At 38.1% G+C, this 18,796-nt stretch overlaps 1 protein-coding gene across 2 annotated transcripts in view; it reads right to left on the bottom strand.

The window, feature by feature from the left end:
• Positions 1-245: 245 nt before the first annotated feature.
• Positions 246-18,796, bottom strand: part of LOC127633251 (integrin alpha-M-like) — a 47,310-nt gene continuing 28,759 nt past the window's right edge. For both annotated transcript variants that reach the window (XM_052112203.1, XM_052112202.1), the window contains 18 exons: positions 15,364-15,513; positions 15,044-15,247; positions 14,397-14,530; positions 11,032-11,174; positions 10,692-10,840; positions 10,247-10,375; positions 8,060-8,133; positions 7,819-7,960; positions 5,918-6,016; positions 5,642-5,721; positions 5,433-5,516; positions 5,260-5,338; positions 5,052-5,147; positions 4,724-4,804; positions 4,163-4,273; positions 3,952-4,065; positions 1,615-1,725; positions 246-1,475 (listed from right to left, as the gene is read on the bottom strand). In XM_052112203.1, the coding sequence (XP_051968163.1) occupies positions 1,407-1,475; positions 1,615-1,725; positions 3,952-4,065; positions 4,163-4,273; positions 4,724-4,804; positions 5,052-5,147; positions 5,260-5,338; positions 5,433-5,516; positions 5,642-5,721; positions 5,918-6,016; positions 7,819-7,960; positions 8,060-8,133; positions 10,247-10,375; positions 10,692-10,840; positions 11,032-11,174; positions 14,397-14,530; positions 15,044-15,247; positions 15,364-15,513 (2,049 nt within the window). In that variant the 3' untranslated portion in view covers positions 246-1,406. The remainder of the gene's footprint in view (positions 1,476-1,614; positions 1,726-3,951; positions 4,066-4,162; positions 4,274-4,723; positions 4,805-5,051; positions 5,148-5,259; positions 5,339-5,432; positions 5,517-5,641; positions 5,722-5,917; positions 6,017-7,818; positions 7,961-8,059; positions 8,134-10,246; positions 10,376-10,691; positions 10,841-11,031; positions 11,175-14,396; positions 14,531-15,043; positions 15,248-15,363; positions 15,514-18,796) is intronic.

Genomic DNA, 18,796 nt, shown 5'->3' with positions numbered 1-18,796 from the left:
GCCTTGATACAATTTGCGACCAGAAAAAAAGCTGATTTTCTTTAAGGTGTGCCTTTAGACCCATTATAACTATTTTACTGATATTTTGTTTCATTTTGAGTTTTGTGTAGGATGGTAGTACAATCATTATTTTATAAACACTGACACAAGCTCTAACTTTTAACACATTTGTATTTATATTTAATTGTGTTTTATGTGAATTTCATATGCTTCTCTATTTAGAAAAAAACATTTATGATCAAACCTTTGATGTAATACTTTATTTATAAATCTTTGAATTTTGTATTACACTTTTTACACTTCACTCATAATAATATAAACATTGAAAAGAAGCAGTTTAGCATGTGAAGTATGAAGCCGGTACAATAACCTTTTTTTTCTCCCCAAAATACAACCAGAGCTCAAAATACCATTTATCTGGAAATCTACTTAGAAACAGAAAAAGAAATTTCCAAGCTGTAAAAAAAGAGAGAAACAACCCTGCATAAGCAGTCAAATATTTCTGTAATGGTTCACACGTTTTTAATCAGTTTTCTAACACAAAAGAAGCCAAATATTTTCTTGGTGGTAACTCGTTGACCTCACTGATCCACTCATGATGCAATGATTAGCAATAAGCTCAAGATTTGTTTAGTTTTCTTCCTAATAAAATGTTTTAAAGCAGGCCAAATAAATGTCTTACTTCCCGTGATTAAAGAGATCATATGTTACGAAACAACAAAACTAATCAATATTTAAATGGATAGTTCACCCAAAAATGAAAATTCTCTCATCATGTCATTTCTGATGTCATTTCTAAATACACCCTCATGCCATCCCAGATGTGTTTCTTTTCTTCTTCGGCAGAACAAAAATAAAGATTTTTTTAGATAATATTTCAGCTCTGTATCTCCATACAATGCAAGTGAATTGTGTCCAGAAATGTGAATTTCCAAAACCACAAAGGCAGCATAAAAGAAATCTCTGGTAGACTCTGGTGATTATATCCATATTTTCAGGACTAAAACAGATCAATGACTAAAACACTGAACCGTTTCTCATTCACTCCTATCATTTCACTTCTGAAGAAACGGATTTAACCACTGGAGTAGTATAGATTACTTTTATGATGGTTTTATGTGATTTTTGGAGATTCAAAGTTTTGATCACCATTCACTTACATTGTATGGACCTACAGAGTTTAGATATTCTTCTAAAAAATCTTTGATTGTTTTCAGAAGAAGAAAGAAATTCATATACGTGACTTGGCATGAGGGTGAATAAATGATGAGAGAATTTTCATTTTTGGGTGAACTATCCCTTTAAGCAAACTATCACCTAGTTTACAGAATACAATTTATACAGTATCTTAGAACTTCTCATAAAACTTATAACTAAAATTTTGACTACATTTGTAGATGTTGACATTATTGTGCTGGCTCCTCCCCCTGTGCATCTTGCAGCATCTGCTTGTATTGGCTTTTGAAGAACCCAGCCTTGTAACAGAAGAAAAATAAACAGTAGCTATTGCAGAGACACATGCATGCTGTAAGTACATTTTTGACTGTGTAGACAGTTTAAATTAAAGTTTGATTGATTAATTGAACTGATATTATGATGGTGATATATATGCACCTTATAAAGAGCTAATGTGATGAGAGCCATAAGCAGCAGTCCACCGATTACTCCACCAATGATCTCTTTTGTGAGGTCCACCTCCTCATACACCTCCACTTGGGTATTAATCTGCAGAAATGGAAAAAAGGATGAGTCCTTAAGCTTGGTAGTAAGATGTTTTTATTTGATTTATAGTAAGATATTTATAGTAAATGTAGGTTTGTATATTGATCTGTTTCTCACACCTATCATATCGCATATGAAGATATTGATTTACCCACTGGAGTCGTGTGGATAACTTTTATGCTGCCTTTTTGTGTTTTTGTAGCTTAAAAATGTTGGTACTCATTCACTTGCATTGTATGGACCTACAGAGCTGAGATACTCTTCTAAAAATCTTAATTTGTGTTCAACAGAAGAGAGAAAGTGTCTTACACATCTGGAATAGCATGACGTGAGTAAATGATGAAAGTGTTTTCATGTTTGGGTGAACTTTTCCTTTAACGTTGTGATGTGGCTTTTCTGTTGTTTTGTGGCTTATTTCCATGTAGTGTGGTTTATTTCCGTTAGTGATGTGCCAGAAGTTGAATAACTTATTCGGAAAGGCATTAATATCGAATTAATAAATAACAAATTCATCCGAATAATAGAAAAATTATTAATTAAAACGATTATGAAAGAAGCACAAGGATAAACCAATATTTTAAGTAAACATATCTAAAATGGCAACAAAATTAGTCTTTGAAGCCAATATTCCTCAAATGTAAATCTTATCAATGAAATTTCAAATCATATGGCCCCGCAACTTTGTTTGCATTTCACAGTGGAGCTCCTCTGTCCGTGTTTTAAAGTTGACCATATTTACATCCACATCACCAATTAAGATAATTATATGGTTAATCCTTTATTCTAAACGTTTTTTAAATGCTCCATAGAGGATTAAATGCTCCACAGAGTGTACCTCTATGCAGAATATTCCTAAACGTTATTACAGAAAATAGCTTACATATTCAGCTTCATCTAGTAAAAAAAAACAATAAAAGTTACATTTCTGTAAAATAGTTACATATATAACTCTATTTAATATGCAATAGTGTTAAATAAAAAATGTGTATTTTGTTTAATTTAGACGGACTTCCGGTCTAAGCCACAAACACATCCGGTTCTATACCAATACAGATACAGATCATTTTGCCGTAGCAACAGATACAGACAATTCTTTGTGCTGTAGTTTATTTCTGTTGTATTTTCAGCAATTCTTTGCTGGGCCACCGTAAGAAAGTAGGCCTACTAAGCAAAATACATTTTCCTCTATGACTGTCTATCACAATTTGCAGATCTGAAATGCAGATGGCGCTCTAACATAGATGAGCACTCGCCATGTGCTCCTCTATAGGCATCCAATCTATGTTGTGATCTCATGCACTCTATGGTCAAATATCTCGGCTTCAGAGTGAACTAGAAGCTTAATCTAGGTGCCTTTGCTGATATCGGTACTCGTGATGTATGTATAATATAATATTTCCTAATCGGTAGTCTAGTATATTTACCATCGTGATTTTGCTGCAGGACAGCATTTTGTTCTGGATTATTGGATTATTAACATTGGATTACCTAAGGAAGCTCACAGACAAGTAGAAAAGTGGCTCATTTTAAAGAAAACAGCATAAGATAAGAGCTGATATAGAGTTTTTGTGTACGTCATGCTTATAGAAGCAGTGATGGGATCAGACATGAGACGTTTGTCTGTTGTCTACCAGAAATGATATTTTTCTTTATGATTCTTTTTACAATTTGAACTGGGGTGTTTTGGTCACAAAATACTGCATAACTGCACAGTCACATCCTGAGAAAGAGAACGTGTCTAGTTTAGTGCTGTATGAAAAACATTTATGCCCATTGTGGAGTGGAGGGAGGCGGGGCTGGGGCGGAATATCGGGTGCCCGGTCCCCAATCGGCCTGAGGCGCGCGAGGGATAAAGGTGGCCAGTGACGATGGTTTGAGAGAGAGAGAATTACGGGCATGTCCGCCATGTGTGTGTTTATGTTTGTGAGTTTTGTTTTGAGTTTAATTAAATTATCATTTATATTGACAAGCTGGTTCTTGCCTCCTCCTTGCCCATCCTTAAATGTTTTACACCCATATTCATACATTCTACATTTCTACATCATTACCACAAGTTGGCACTCATTTTTGACACTAAGGTTTTCAGGCCTTATCTTTTTATTTCATGTAACATAAATGCAAATGTTTAGTTTTGTTCAGTTCATTTTATTAGCAATATTTGTCATGCAGAATAAAGTCTGTTTAAAGCAATGGTTCATTAAACTTGAACATGAACTTTCACAAAATTACCTGGACAGTTGGAGCAGTGTGTTGAGAATCAGTGGAGAAGAAAACGTATTTGCTCCTGTCATAATCCATAGATACTGTACTGATCAACTGAAAAACAGCAGCTCTGAGCCCAGTCTGAGATGTAGAAAAATTACCATGATATAGATTAATTAGGCAGAGATTTAAAAAACTGATAAATATACTGTTTTTTTATCCATTAAAATGTGTTTACCTGCTCAATCCATCCAGAGCTCACATTGTCAGATAGAAAATAGAGTTTCTTTTCATGTTTCAGGAGATTTACATCACAACTGAACACTTCACACGCTGCCACAGAGCAGTTCTGACAAAGAGGTCAAGAGAGATGTCTAAGATATTACAATTCTTTCATCTCATCACTCATCCTCACATATTGATCCAAACCAGTATGACTTTCTTCCTTCCATGGACCACGCAAGGCGATGCTAGGCAGGTGGTTAATTTAGGTAACCATTTGCTTTCATTGTATGAAAAATAAAATGCAATGAAAGTGAATTATGACTGAGACTAACAATATACCTAACATCTTCTCATACAGGCATACTTCTCATAAAGCCATACTGGTTAGGAACAACATGAGGGAGTGTAAATTATGACGTAATTTATATTTTTGGGGTGAACTATGCCTGTAACATGCTTAACACACAATATGAATAAATTGAGGAAAGTAAATTGAGAAAAAGGTAAACAGTATAGTACATGTAAAAAAAGAAACATTATGTGTGTGTGTGTGTGTGTGTGTGTGGGGGCTCACCACCACACGTTGCTTTTTGATAACTTCCATAAAATTGGTAACTACAGGTTGCTCTAGCTTCATCTTCTTACAGTCTGGAATCTGTAAAAAAAGACTACTTCAATTCTAGTTTTATTTAACACATTTTAAGCAAATATGGCATGACCTGATGCCATTGGGGAGAAGGTAAATTGTACCACAATGTAAAACCTTTGTGACATTATCCATCCTAAGTCCCTTAGCAATAAAGAGTGATGCAGCTATATAATGGGTGTACAGAGCAAGAAAACATTCAGTTCAAAGAACTGAAATATAGCCTCTAAGACAAGAAATAAGGAAAGTGATGTACTTGTAAATTAGAATTTTTCCAGATGTCAATATCTCCCAGTTTTACTGGAACTCTGATGAAAACTTTGAACATTAATTCTCTTAGTTCATTTTCAACCTGAAAGAAAGAAAGGATGTTAAGCAAGAAAGTGTGTTAGAGTGTAACAGGATATTTATCTGAAAATGGAGATGATAGATGATAGTTCATGATACTGCACTTGAACCAATACCTTTAATATTTGTTGCACTGGTCTCTGAAGTTGATTTTTCCCTGCTGTAAAATTAATGTGGATGCTGGTATTTTCATGCCTTGCAATATAAAACGAAGAAAGAGAATTGCACTAGTCAGGGTAAACAAAGGTACTGTAGGTACAGAAACATAATAAAGGAGCAGGTTACTGACCTTATCAAGGCAATGTAGATGGCATATTTTACACCAATGGTTTTCTCTTTGGACAATTGACTGTTGGCAGAGTGTATATTCCCACTGTAAGTGATGGAGGGTTTTGATTAGTTGTTACATTGATCAGTTTCTGATATGTGAGCAGTCTTCTAGTAATGAAGGTAAAAAAATTTTTTTCCAAACGAGCACAACAAAAAAAGGCGCCTTACCTTTTGATCAAAGCACTAAATGTCACATTTTGGCCAAACATACTTTCTTTATTAATAATGTATGTAATCTCAAACACAGCCTATAATTGGGAAAAATCCAGAATGAGGAGAAGATCAATCAAATCGAATGTCTTAAGTCTTAAATGTCTTAAATAAATGTCTTGAGTCTGTTGAAGATGACCGTCACAGCCATTAAATTAAAAATACTTTTGTCTTTTCAAAGTCTAACTACATTGCATTTAAGTACATATATGTTTGTGTCACGGGTGTGTTCACCTGAGCATTGGTTTTGAAGATGGGGCTACTGATGTGGCAGATGGTCTCTCCCAGTGAAACCCCTTGCTCACCATCATCCGATGTACACTCCACTCTGCCCTATGTATGTTTATATACAGTAATATATATATATATATATATATATATATATATATATATATATATATATATATATATACACATACAGTGGGTACGGAAAGTATTCATACCCCCTTACATTTTTCACTCTTCGTTATATTGCAGCCATTTGCTAAAATCATGTGTTCATTTTTTTTCCTCATTATTGTAAACACAGCACCCCATATTGACAGAAAAACACAGAATTGTTGACATTTTTGCACATTTATTAAAAAAGAAAAACTGAAATATCACATGGTCCTAAGTATTCAGACCCTTTGCTGTGACACTCATATATTTAACTCAGGTGCTGTCCATTTCTTCTGATCATCCTTGAGATGGTTCTACACCTTCAATTGAGTCCAGCTGTGTTTGATTATACTGATTGGACTTGATTAGGAAAGCCACACACCTGTCTATATAAGACCTTACAGCTCACAATGCATGTCAGAGCAAATGAGAATCATGAGGTCAAAGGAACTGCCTGAAGAGCTCAGAGACAGTTGTGGCAAGGGACAGATCTGGCCAAGGTTACAAAAAAATTTCTGCTGCCCTTAAGGTTCGTAAGAGCACAGTGGCCTCCATAATCCTTAAATGGAAGACGTTTGGGATGACCAGAACCCTTCCTAGAGCTGGCCGTCCGCCCAAACTGAGCTATCGGGGGAGAAGAGCCTTGGTGAGAGAGGTAAAGAAGAACCCAAAGATCACTGTGGCTGAGCTCCAGAGATGCAGTCGGGAGATGGGAGAAAGTTGTAGTAAGTCAACCATCACTACAGCCATCCACCAGTCGGGGCTTTATGGCAAAGTGGCCCGACGGAAGCCTCTCCTCAGTGCAAGACAGATGAAAGCCCACATGGAGTTTGCTAAAAAACACCTGAAGGACTCCAAGATGGTGATAAATAATATTCTCTGGTCTGATGAGACCAAGATAGAACTTTTTGGCCTTAATTCTAAGCGGTATGTGTGGAGAAAACCAGGCACTGCTCATCACCTGTCCAATACAGTCTCAACAGTGAAGCATGGTGGTGGCAGCATCATGCTGTGGGGGTGTTTTTCAGCTGCAGGGACAGGATGACTGGTTGCAATCGAGGGAAAGATGAATGCGGCCAAGTACAGGGATATCCTGGACGAAAACCTTCTCCAGAGTGCTCTGGACCTCAGACTGGGCCGAAGGTTCACCTTCCAACAAGACAATGACCCTAAGCACACCGCTCACAATATGTTGAGTGGCTTCACAACAACTCTGTGACTGTTCTTGAATGGCCCAGCCAGAGCCCTGACTTAAACCCAATTGAGCATCTCTGGAGAGACCTGAAAATGGCTGTCCACCAACGTTTACCATCCAACCTGACAGAACTGGAGAGGATCTGCAAGGAGGAATGGCAGAGGATACCCAAATCCAGATGTGAAAAACTTGTTGCATCTTTCCCAAAAAGACTCATGGCTGTATTAGATCAAAAGGGTGCTTCTACTAAATACTGAACAAAGGGTCTGAATTCTTAGGACCATGTGATATTTCAGTTTTTCTTTTTTAATAAATGTGCAAAAATGTCAGCAATTCTGTGTTATTCTGTCAATATGGGGTGCTGTGTGTACAATAATGAGGAAAAAAAAGGAACTTAAATGATTTTAGCAAATGGCTGCAATATAACAAAGAGTGAAACATTTAAGGGGGTCTGAATACTTTCCGTACCCACTGTATATATATATATATATATGTGTTATATAAAATCATCATTGTTGTATTAAGAATTGCTTTCAAAATTTTTCCAGTCTGGTTTTACCTGTTTCGAGGTGATTCTCCTGTAGGAAAGTCCAAAGGGGTATTTGAGGGTGAAGTCAGTGTTGTATGAGTTCTCTCCTCTGTTCTCCACAAACACGGTCACATTAATCTCCTGCATATTCCCAACCTCTATATTTGTAGATCTGTATCAGATAAACAAAAAAATAATGATTTAAATAAACAATGAGTAATCTTTTGTCATTGTTGCTTTCTCCACCATTAGTGTAGTTTAATGAACTCACCCAGAGAAATTGAAATCCATTCTGATTTCATCGACACAGACGTTATCAGTTCCACAGTTTATCTCAAAATCCAACTGCAGTCCAAAGGGAGAGCCCAACAATATTTAAAACAAAATTGTAAACTTTTAAACTGATTTATATATATATATATATATGCAAAGATACATTTAAAAAAAGTACTGTACATAAGTACATTTATCACATTTTTTATGTTACTTAAAGGTGGGGTATGTGATTTTCTTTTTTGACCATTTTTTCAAAATAACTTGAAATCCTATTCCTAACCCTCTTACTGGCTGTAAATTAGAAGCACTGAAATGAAAATTAAGCAATTTAATCATCTGTGGAACGGGCAGGACTCGAAAAACTCCAGCCGATCATTTTCAAGACCATCTAGAATCATTGGACAGAAAATGTGTCAATCAAACGGTCGTACCATGCCCCCCACCCCCCACCACCCTGGCGCGTGTCCCGTTCGTGCGCATACTCAAAGCTCGTGACCCAGTAACAGGAAGTGCAAGTCGCCCCGGTACAGAGAGAGAGAGAGAGAGAGAGAGAGAGAGAGAAGGAGAAGGTGTAGTTGCTTCCGTTTGTAGAATGGCAGACAAGACACCATCACAGAAAAGAAAATCTATTTTCGAGAGAGCAATTGCGAAGAAAACGGCGAAAGAGAAAGGTCAAAAACAAGGGTCGTTCTAGGCGATGCTTTTAAACGTTGGCGGCAACTGAAGGACTACCAACAGATGCGGCTGTGGCATTTTTTCTGCTTGACAGGTGAGAAGCCGATTAACTAGTAGTATTTAATCAGGGAACTGTCTTTACTGACGATATGCGCATGAGAATTGTAGCTGTTCTAACGTTATAGCCCAGCCATATGATGAACTAGCTAGCTAAACAACCTGTTTGGGGAGGAAGCTGATGTGAGCGATTGTATTTATGTATGGAGAATAGAGCTTTTATAGTGCTAGTGGGGTTGTTCCACATTTCTATGAATCCTGTTTTGAATAGAAGACCGCTGTACAGACGCCAGGGCTGGCTATGTTCTTTTTTTTTTTACAGTTATGAGAAAATCAGCTCCAACCTATGCTAGCCTGGCTCGCTCTCGCGCATCTGAGTTTTCGCTCGTGCATGATTGCGCGTCCATGTTTTTCGAATGGGTGGAGTCAGGGCCAGCGTTGGAGGAGAGAAGGCAGGACCTTAGAGTTGTGTATTTTCAAAATCTGCCGGCCGTTTTGCAAATCACATACCCCACCTTTAAACTTACTTAAAATTACTTAAAAATCTTAGGTGTTAATGTGAGTACTTTGTTTAATCATGTAGCGTAAGATAAATGAAAGGACAGCATGTACACTATACTGTATGACACAACATGAAATATATAGCATGTTTATATTGTATGATTGGAAAATCTGTTGGCCTCCCCAAATGGAGACATTAGAGTCTATGTTTTCTGCATTTGTTTGTGACATTCTTCAGTATTTAAAGCGTGCAGTGAATTTGCAATGGCTATGTTCACACTGCAGCTGAATGTGGACGAATCTGATTGTTTCACTCACATGTGGATCTGTGAATTAGATGAACAGCCACAAACATTTTGAATCTAACTTTTTCAAATCCAATCAGGGACACTTTCATTTGTGAAAATAAATGAGATTCCTATCAGATTTGCTCCGACGTGCCTTCAGTCTGAACAGACAGGTCGGATTTAATGTGAATTTTTACTCAATATTCGTCACTTGCATGCTTGATTTACCACATAATATGCCTGTTATGGTTTACAGTTTTTCTTGAACGATTTTTCATATTTTGCCAAGATATAATCAATGCTCTCAAAACAATTCACACAGCCGATGAAACACAATTATTTTTGCATTACAACTACATTTCACTGCAAAATGAAGCATTGTGATCTTTTGTGTTAATGCATTTTTTCTAAATAAATATTAAAATCAAAACAACAGATGTGTTTTCTGTTGAATTCATAGCTTTTTCACGTGTACACCCACAATTCTATTCCATACTATTGGAATTACACATTTTGCATTAAACCATTTAAACTGCAAAAAGTATGAATGTCATTACATGAAATAACAAAATATCAACCCATTTGGCATTTATTTTTAAGATAGATAGCACAAACATATACAGTTTATGATATGGCTCCCAATATGAAAAATGAATTCTTACATTGTAATCCGTAGTGTTCTTTATCTCTGGTAGGAGTATTGGCCTCAAGCGTTGCATGCTAGATGGAATGCCCTCAAATATGAAAGTTAACTGATTGGACAACGGGTTCAGTGCATCTTCTGAACAAACCTGATTAAGACAAGAACATTTTAATTATATACATTTTCCCAACAACCAGGATTATCATTTTATATTATCTTATATGGAAGACCCTCAAATATGAATGTAAATTGATGAACAACTGTTTTAGAGCATCTTCTGAATAAACAAAAATTAATTTGAGATAAGTAGTGTAAAAAGCAATATTAATAACATAACACCCTAGGATTTCATTATTATCATGCATGTTTACTCAGTAATGTTATTTCTTAGTCGCAGGTCTAAGCCTTCAATCCATATCATAGACAATCTTATCAGTTGCATTACAGTGGCATTTAAGGCTTACATCTATGAAGAAATGATGATCGTTGCAGATTTCCGTCTTCTTAATAGTCATCTTATCACCGAGGACGCGGTTTTGGGGCGAAAAGAATGCTCGAAATTTTTCTCGCTTGGCATCCAGCTTTATGGTGTAATTAATATTTGCAGCCAAATCTAGAGAATGTATTCATTATATTTTTTCAGTATTCCCTTAGACACTTTTATTCAAAGCTACTTGCAAATGAAGAAATGCACAAGTAAATGGTCATATGAAGCCAAAAATAAAAACATTCAGATATGTCATGTAAAATAGCTTTCAGGGCTCCAACACTTTATTGAAGTATATAATCAGCTTATACATTAACCTGTTATAGCATGATTGTATGCTCTCATGGTGAAGCACACTTTCAGAGTGCTTGCCAGTGTCTTTGGGCAGTCTGATTCACTGGTTGGGATTTTAGATGGGCTGTAAATTACCTTTGTTTCCAAGCGCATAATGGGTCTGGACCTGAAACACACACACACACACAATGGTTGAATCTGTATTTTTTGTATCTGTATTTGTATGTGGTATGTACAGTAAACATTGTGCTCCAAAAGTCTGAGACTACTAGTGAAAATGCTTCTAGCCTGACATGTATGCGAGCATGTAATTTAATTCCAATATTTTCTTCTATTATAAACATTACAGCACACTATTAGCAATATGAGTGCAAAAAAACTAATGAAAATTTTTAATTACTTTTAGCATTTCTTAGTATTTGATGCATACCTTTCAATGACATGAATTTAAACTGGCATGAACTCCACAAGTTTGTGCAAAAACCTGATGATCAATTGTTATTTAACATTTAAAAATGTTCTATACAGCATCTTGTCTGCATCAGTGAAAGCACAACGTTTTTGTACAAAACAGTTAACATGACTCAATGTCACAAATGTGCTTATTTGATAAGCGACCTAATTTGAAATGTTTTATATATTTATACATTTATTAAATATTTTCCACTTTTGACATTACATTCTGACAATTTATTCAGCTCTATGTGAGTTCCAAGGAGGAGGAGGGCGGGTCCAGGCCATGACTCCGCACACCTGGCCCCCAATCTTACATATTAAATTACATATGTTAGCCACCCAAACTGAAAAAGATCATTTTTGTGTGTAATATGAGCCAGTTGGTGACATAAAGTGAATCCGTTAGTCGTTTTTTACATAGAACAGCGCTCTGTGATTGCTCGTATTACCACTACATTACATAAGCTAGGACATTATTTTAAACGGCTTTAAATGAACAACTTAAGCATTAAGGCTCATCACAGCTGAGAAACACAACAGACTGTTTGATTACAGAACTCAAGGTGCTTACCGCTTACCGAGTTTCCATATTGTATACACACTGTTTGTTTAGTGTTTGAGGATGTTTTATTCAGATTATAGAGCTTTTTTGTTTACCATTACAAGTATCGGTCGACGAAATGGCAGGACTCAAATGCAGAATAGCATTTGCAAAAATAACAAAAACAAAAAAAACTACACCTAAGGGGAAAAAAAAACTCAGTCCAGGGCGACAACACAATGATGGGCTGGGCTGGAACAGAGAACCAACAGAAATTCGACTGGACAGGAACATGACCTACAGAGACCTAACAGGGACATAAACATAAACAACATCCCACAACGAACTGGCACCAGACAGAGCACAAAGGGAGATTATAAAGGGAGAGAAATCAGGAGGGAAATGAGGAAGGCAGGTGAAACTAATAAACTAATAATCAAACAGATAACAAAGCAAATGAGAGGATGGGGTTATCACTGAAGATAAGACAAACATGAATGTACAAGGAAATGAGAAAATACAAAACCAAGTGCATTCACATAACACGAGGCAAAACAAAAGTGTCTGGACTCAGTCACAGAGTATAGAAACCAAATCAACCGAAGTAGCTGAATCCAGACACAAGACATAAAACAGACATGGAACACGTAGACATGTCAGGGCTCTGTCACAAAGGGGAAAAATCTAATCTATTGGAAGAACCCTGACATTATCATTCACAAACCCTGTGAGAGTGAACGAGGAGGACTCCAGCTGGCACTCCAATTAGAAAATGTTTCCTTCCATTTAGAAATGAATATTGTACAAGGAGAAATGGACCTGGTAAATTGCAAGCAAACTCTGTATAAAGGCCTTAATGCATAAGAAAAGAGTAATAACCCTAAATTTAAAAGGAAATGAAAAGCAATTTAGAAGAGGTCATCATTGTTTATTACTACTATCCAATGCTTTGTAAATGAGCTGGATACAAAAAAGTTATACAAGAGGCAAGAGGTGATACGTCAGTGCAAGCTTCTGCAGCCAGCAAGAGATCAAACCGCTACCATACTGTGCAGAGTTAACCACGCAAAGCTGAACCCTTTATGTTTCCACATGACCCACTTAAAGTGTAGAGATGTGCTTGCCACCAAGTTGGAGCTCAGTGGGTTGCAGTGCTCAAAAAGTTTGTCCACTCTCTTACTATTGCCGTGTGACAACCCCTCTGCGTGGCAAAGTTGATCCCTGGGCAAGCTTTTTAAACTACTTCTCAACTTACATACAGTCCCTAACCCACACCATATTGCTAATGGTACAGCCCACAGCAAAAATTGTAAGACAAAAAAATTTAAAATACAAATTGGTGATAAGTAAATTATAAAAAAAATATTTCTTGAAGATTGAAGAAAAGGACAATTATCCACTCTTATTTGTGTTCAAGGAAACCCTGGCCCTAAAACACACTATCAAAAATGCCAGCAAAGAACAGATAGGGCGGTGGACAGGGCCATCGCCATGACACAAATGCACATCACTTAAGAGCATTTAACCTTATCATAGATGGGGCCCTATCATCTAGAATGGGGAAAGCATAATTTCTGGCGGGGTGTGACGCGTATGTAAACATGTTTAGCAATAGACATTGATAGAAACACTGAGACAGCGCAACAGCAAAACCCGTCCATGTAGCTCATGTCATAGAGTAACAACTACCGCCTCCCCTCGCCTTCTCCAATGAATCCTCCAATCCAGCATTTTTAATTGGCAGCAGCCTGTTAGGCAAATGTTTTTCACCTGCCAACTTCCCAGAGAAGAGTGAAGCACATCCGGTTAGCTTTCACAAGCATATTCGATGGCTAGTAGTGGCGCTTTCACTCAGGGGAGGGAGGAAGGCAAAAAGCAAGAAATACGGTGCCCGTTCGCTCTCCATATTCTTGGGTCCAGACTCAAGCTTGTGCGGCTCATCAGAGGCCATAGAACTGGAGTGTTGGGAAATATAGTGACTGTATGGCAAGAAAAGGCGAGCCTCTATGAAGTGCTGTTAACCTCCTCTAGGTACAATGTGAGAATCCAAAAGGAAATTTCTCTTTTAGGTTTACGCTGTTTCCTTTCAACATCCTAACGTGTTACCATACAAAAGGTAGAAATCAGAATTACAGAACAACAACAGATTCTGACTAAGAAGAGTAGAGATCTGAGGGAGATGGAGTGAAACTGATGCAAAACCTTTGTTGTCATTTAAATTATATTTTTTATTTAAAACATTTATTTCATTTAACTAAATCCTCCTGACAAATGGTTACATTAGCAAAGTAATTTTTAAGTGTTAGATCAAGAAGAAATTGATACTTGAGGTAGCGACTGCACATTACCACTTTTTTCAGTGCATCTTAAGATATTTGAAAGAAAACATACCTGAGAAGCAGAATTGCTCCCATTGATCCAACAGCAATGTCAGGTAGGTTGTCTCCACTTTGGTCTAGAGATAACTGACTTAATGAAATCCCAAAGTACTGCAAACCTTGTTCTACAGATGATCCCACAATCCTCTGTCATCACACACAGTGGAAGAAAGAGGAAATGGGACAGATTAAGAGAATTTGACTCCATGAAGTAAGCCAAGAGAGGTAACAAAAGATAGGAGTCATGGAAGAGGACCAAAAATAGACTAAAGGGATGATGATAGAAGACATGTCAACAGAAGACAATGCACCTTCTCGTGTGGCCAAGAGTCCTGGCCTCAGCCTGACTAAGATGCTTTGGTATGACCACAAGTAAACAATTCACACCAGGCATCCCAATTGTCAAACTGAAACAAAACTGTTCTGTGAACTGGTGCAAATGTCCACCTTACTGTGCAGGTCTGAACCGCAATTACTAGAAATGTTTCATTTATTTACATTTACAATCATAGTACTTTTAAGGTGCTTTTTGTCCTTTTTTGAGCTTGGTTGTAAGGAAAACAAAGTCTCAAACATTCTTAAAAATATCTCCTTACAGGTTAAGGATGACACGATGACAGAATTTTAATTTGTATGTGAACTAACCCATGTCTATTTCACCTGTGAGTATGTTGAACTGATCACTCCATTTCTACCATTGAATATGTAGATGCTGCCCTGCCTATCTTCTTCTAATGGAGCTCCAATCAGCACATCCCTGAAACCATCTCCATTCAGATCTGCTGGACTGGCCAGAGAAGAGCCAAATCTTCCCCATTGTCCTGCCATGCCTATCAGGACCGTACCCAAAAAACTAGCATAAGGCTTTAAAACAGAACAGAGAGAGTGGCACAAAATGTTATCAAGAATACTTAAAGATCTTGTATAATCAAATAACTGTATTTTAAATTTTTGTAACCATTTTTTTCTCCATCACTTACCCTGCGTGGACTGAGTGCATAGACAAACACTTTGCCCTCCCTGTCAGCCATTGTATATGTTGGTGCTGAAACCAGCAGGAGGTCTGTGTTGGAGTCAGAGTTCAAATCCACCACACACACCTCAGCTCCAAAATATGACCCAATCTGAGGCTGAAAAAAGAGGAGGGGAGATACTGTCTGCTGTTTGCAATGGTACACACCAGTTTCAGTGAAAATTATACAGTCTGCCTTTGTCTTTTAAGCTTCATACAGCTTCCCTGAATCTTTGAGTGAAAATTATTTAATAGCAAACCATCCAACACACTCTGTCATCTCTGTTACAAGGACAAATATGACTAGTCTTCATCCCATGTGAGTCTATATCATTTTAAACATTACTGTATATAAAAAATACATTACAAATAAAATTTTTGTATTACTATGTCTTCGTAAAGGGGGTCAAAATGGCTCCAAGGCATTCCCTATGAAATTCTGACTCACCATGGATATTTTGTGAAGATTGAAGTGACTAGAAAGCGGTCACAGGAGTAGAGAGAGCTTGAGGCCCATCAAAACGATAGCAGTGTTAGATTAGCCCAAAGGCAAATGGACAGAAAATGTGTAACTTTTTGTGTGAGATGTGCTGGCCCTAATTTGTAAAACGTTGCTAGCAGTGAAATATCTCACACAAATACAGCTCTAGATTTCTTCAGGAACATGTTAGCAGTAAGCAGTACAGTATATCAGCGGCCATCTTTGAAACGGTCCCGGGAGGCTATTTCCATTCATGACAGTGCAGCTCCTATCTACTTGAATGGGGTGAACACTGAAATCTCAAAAACTGCTTGTCAAGCTTACGTTTAAATGGCATCTTTCAAATCAGTAGTAAAGTCTGTCAACACTGGTTTCATAAATTGTGATTTTTTTTTACCTCAGATTAAGCTAAAAAACAACATTCTCTCAGCTTATATAGCTTATGCGCATGCACATTTTTGAGTTGATTGACAGGCGATGTCTGTATCTAAAAGGTGACTGGCTCTTTTAACTGTAAGGCGGGACTTCCTTTCTACATCTGATGACCGATGGGCACTCCTTGGTTGTGTGTTCCAATTCCTCCCATTCATTTTAATAGAAGTGGCCCATCTCTGCTAAATAGTCTTTGGTAATAATTAGGAATGATTGACTGTGAATTTGTCTTTATGCTGCTGCAAAATATATTCTGTAGCTTTTTGGCATTTAAATGAGTAGCAGATTAGGTTTAAAAATACCAATGGAGAAATCTGTCTAAACTAATAGATGTTTTAAATGTGTTTGTATTGAAGGCTCAGAAAGAGTTGGTTCAGGAAAAGTGGCAATACGTTTAAATAATGCTGAATTTTATCTTGTAATTGTAACTTTCTTTACTGTTTATCTACATTAAAAGTTAACAAATAAATATGAATTTAAACTGTTGTGTGTGATTTAACTGAAAAATACAAATTAAATACAATTACTGACGATGAAGATATAAACAGGATAACTTCTTACAAATTGAATCAAATCAAGGTAATTTTAGATCCTGTGCATTCTTTTTGTTTTTTCATGGCTTTCTATGGTAAAACTTGATTAAGAGTAAAATAAGACAAAGAGTTTTGTTTTGAAATACCACACACTGAAGGCACTGAAGTAGCACAACTGTTTTTCAGTTTTTCCCACATCTGCTATATGGTACTAGTAATTTTCCTGAAGAAATATAGTTCCTTGTAGACATTTTTAGGGACATTTTTAGCTCCTACTCTGAGACTGGTATAGTTGCAGATAGACGTCCAAAAAGGGGCGGGAGCTTCAAATCAACAGCAAAGATATAGGGAGCCCCTTACATAACCCATTCCCTAACCCTAACCTATTGTGAAGGTGTCACCCCCTTTTGGAGTAACCTCACCACCTTCTGGAGAACCCTGTGTGTCTGTGTGTGTGTGTGTGTGTGTGTGTGTGTGTGTGTGTGTGTGTGTGTGTGTGTGTGTCTTCAACGGGAGACGTGCTTCTGAGTTTTCATCTTATCTGTAGTTTGCATTGTGACTATGCAGAAAATAAAGTGATTTCTGGATTACTTCATTGAATTATTCCTGAGAAGATGGATATAACAAATGAGATATTAATAGAGAGTGGGTAATTGAACTCTGTTATAAACTAAACCGACATGAAATCTAGTTCCCCTTCTGTCGCTCTCTCCACATTGTGTCGGAGAAGCGACACTAGGGGTCTCTCTTGAGCCCCCGAATATACCTCTGATGGTATATATACCTTTATCTATGAAAAAAGCCAATGAGAAGTTGGCAGTCAGTATTTGCATACCCCAACCTCGGACATACGGGTATAAAAGGCGAGGCAAATACTAGAGTTCATTCAGAAATTTTCTTTGGAGCCGATGGTCGTGTATGCAGTCTGCTGCGAGTTACACACACCAAGTTTTCCGTGTATTCCTCTGATGATCTGCATGCTGTTGGATTTCTCCTATCCTGTGCACGGCTGTGCATTGTTGCCCTTGGGCGTTTCGACAGCGCAGATAAAAACTCGAAAGAGTTTCTTAAAAGAGTGATTTTATTTAAAAGAGTAATTTCCTCTAAAAGAGCAAACACAGCGAGCGTTGACCGTCCTTTTCAGGACGCGTCTTTCTAAAGATGCCGTTCCGCCACTGTGTAGTTCCTGGATGCGGTAGAGTGCTCTCCATTTCAGACGGCCACAGGCGTTGTCTCGTGTGTCTGGGTAGCGATCACATTGAGGCTGCGTTTGTGGATGGTTCATGTTCTCACTGCGAGAACATGACCATGACAACGTTGCGGTCGCGACTTGTTTTCAACCAAGAACAAGCCATTCCAGCAGCCACTCGCATTGCTCCTTCTTCCCACGGGATTGAGGATGGTGCGAGTGGCGCTGGAGGCGATTTGGGGGCGGCAGCGGGTGCGGCTCCGTCGGGTACCAGAGACCCGCGGACCACCCGTTCCCCAGCACGCTCATTGACTCCCGTCCGTGCTCGAGGCAACAGCGACTCGCCTAGACTCGCCAGCCTGCCTATCCTCTAGAGCTCAAAGCGGATGAGCTCCACCTCAACCTGGGCCCAGCTCTCAGTCCACGCGTCGAGCGCCCCGCAGGAAGCCGACGCCCCCCATCTCACGGACCCCCTCGAGGACCTGGAAGGCTCCCAGGCGCTCCTGAGACGGATGACCCAGAGCTCAAGACGTTAGCTCCGGAGATGGTAAGACCGCTCCGTCCCCCAGTGGAGGGCCGGGAGGAGAATTTTGTGTTGAATGCAATTCATTTGCCGTTCCCCTTAGACGAGGAAGCAGTACCCAAATTCTCAATAAAAGAGCTATTTCCTTTGCCTCTGGGTCATCTGGCACGCAAATGCCGTTCTCACGGCACTCTGCCCCCAGATCTCAACAGTCCCGGCATGCTGGATGCGGCCACAGGTCCG

The sequence above is a fragment of the Xyrauchen texanus genome, chromosome 40 (genome assembly GCF_025860055.1).
Source record: "Xyrauchen texanus isolate HMW12.3.18 chromosome 40, RBS_HiC_50CHRs, whole genome shotgun sequence".
Classification (NCBI taxonomy): domain Eukaryota; kingdom Metazoa; phylum Chordata; class Actinopteri; order Cypriniformes; family Catostomidae; genus Xyrauchen; species Xyrauchen texanus.
Note: the sequence above shows the minus strand (reverse complement) of the source record. Positions and strands in the feature narration are given on the sequence as shown.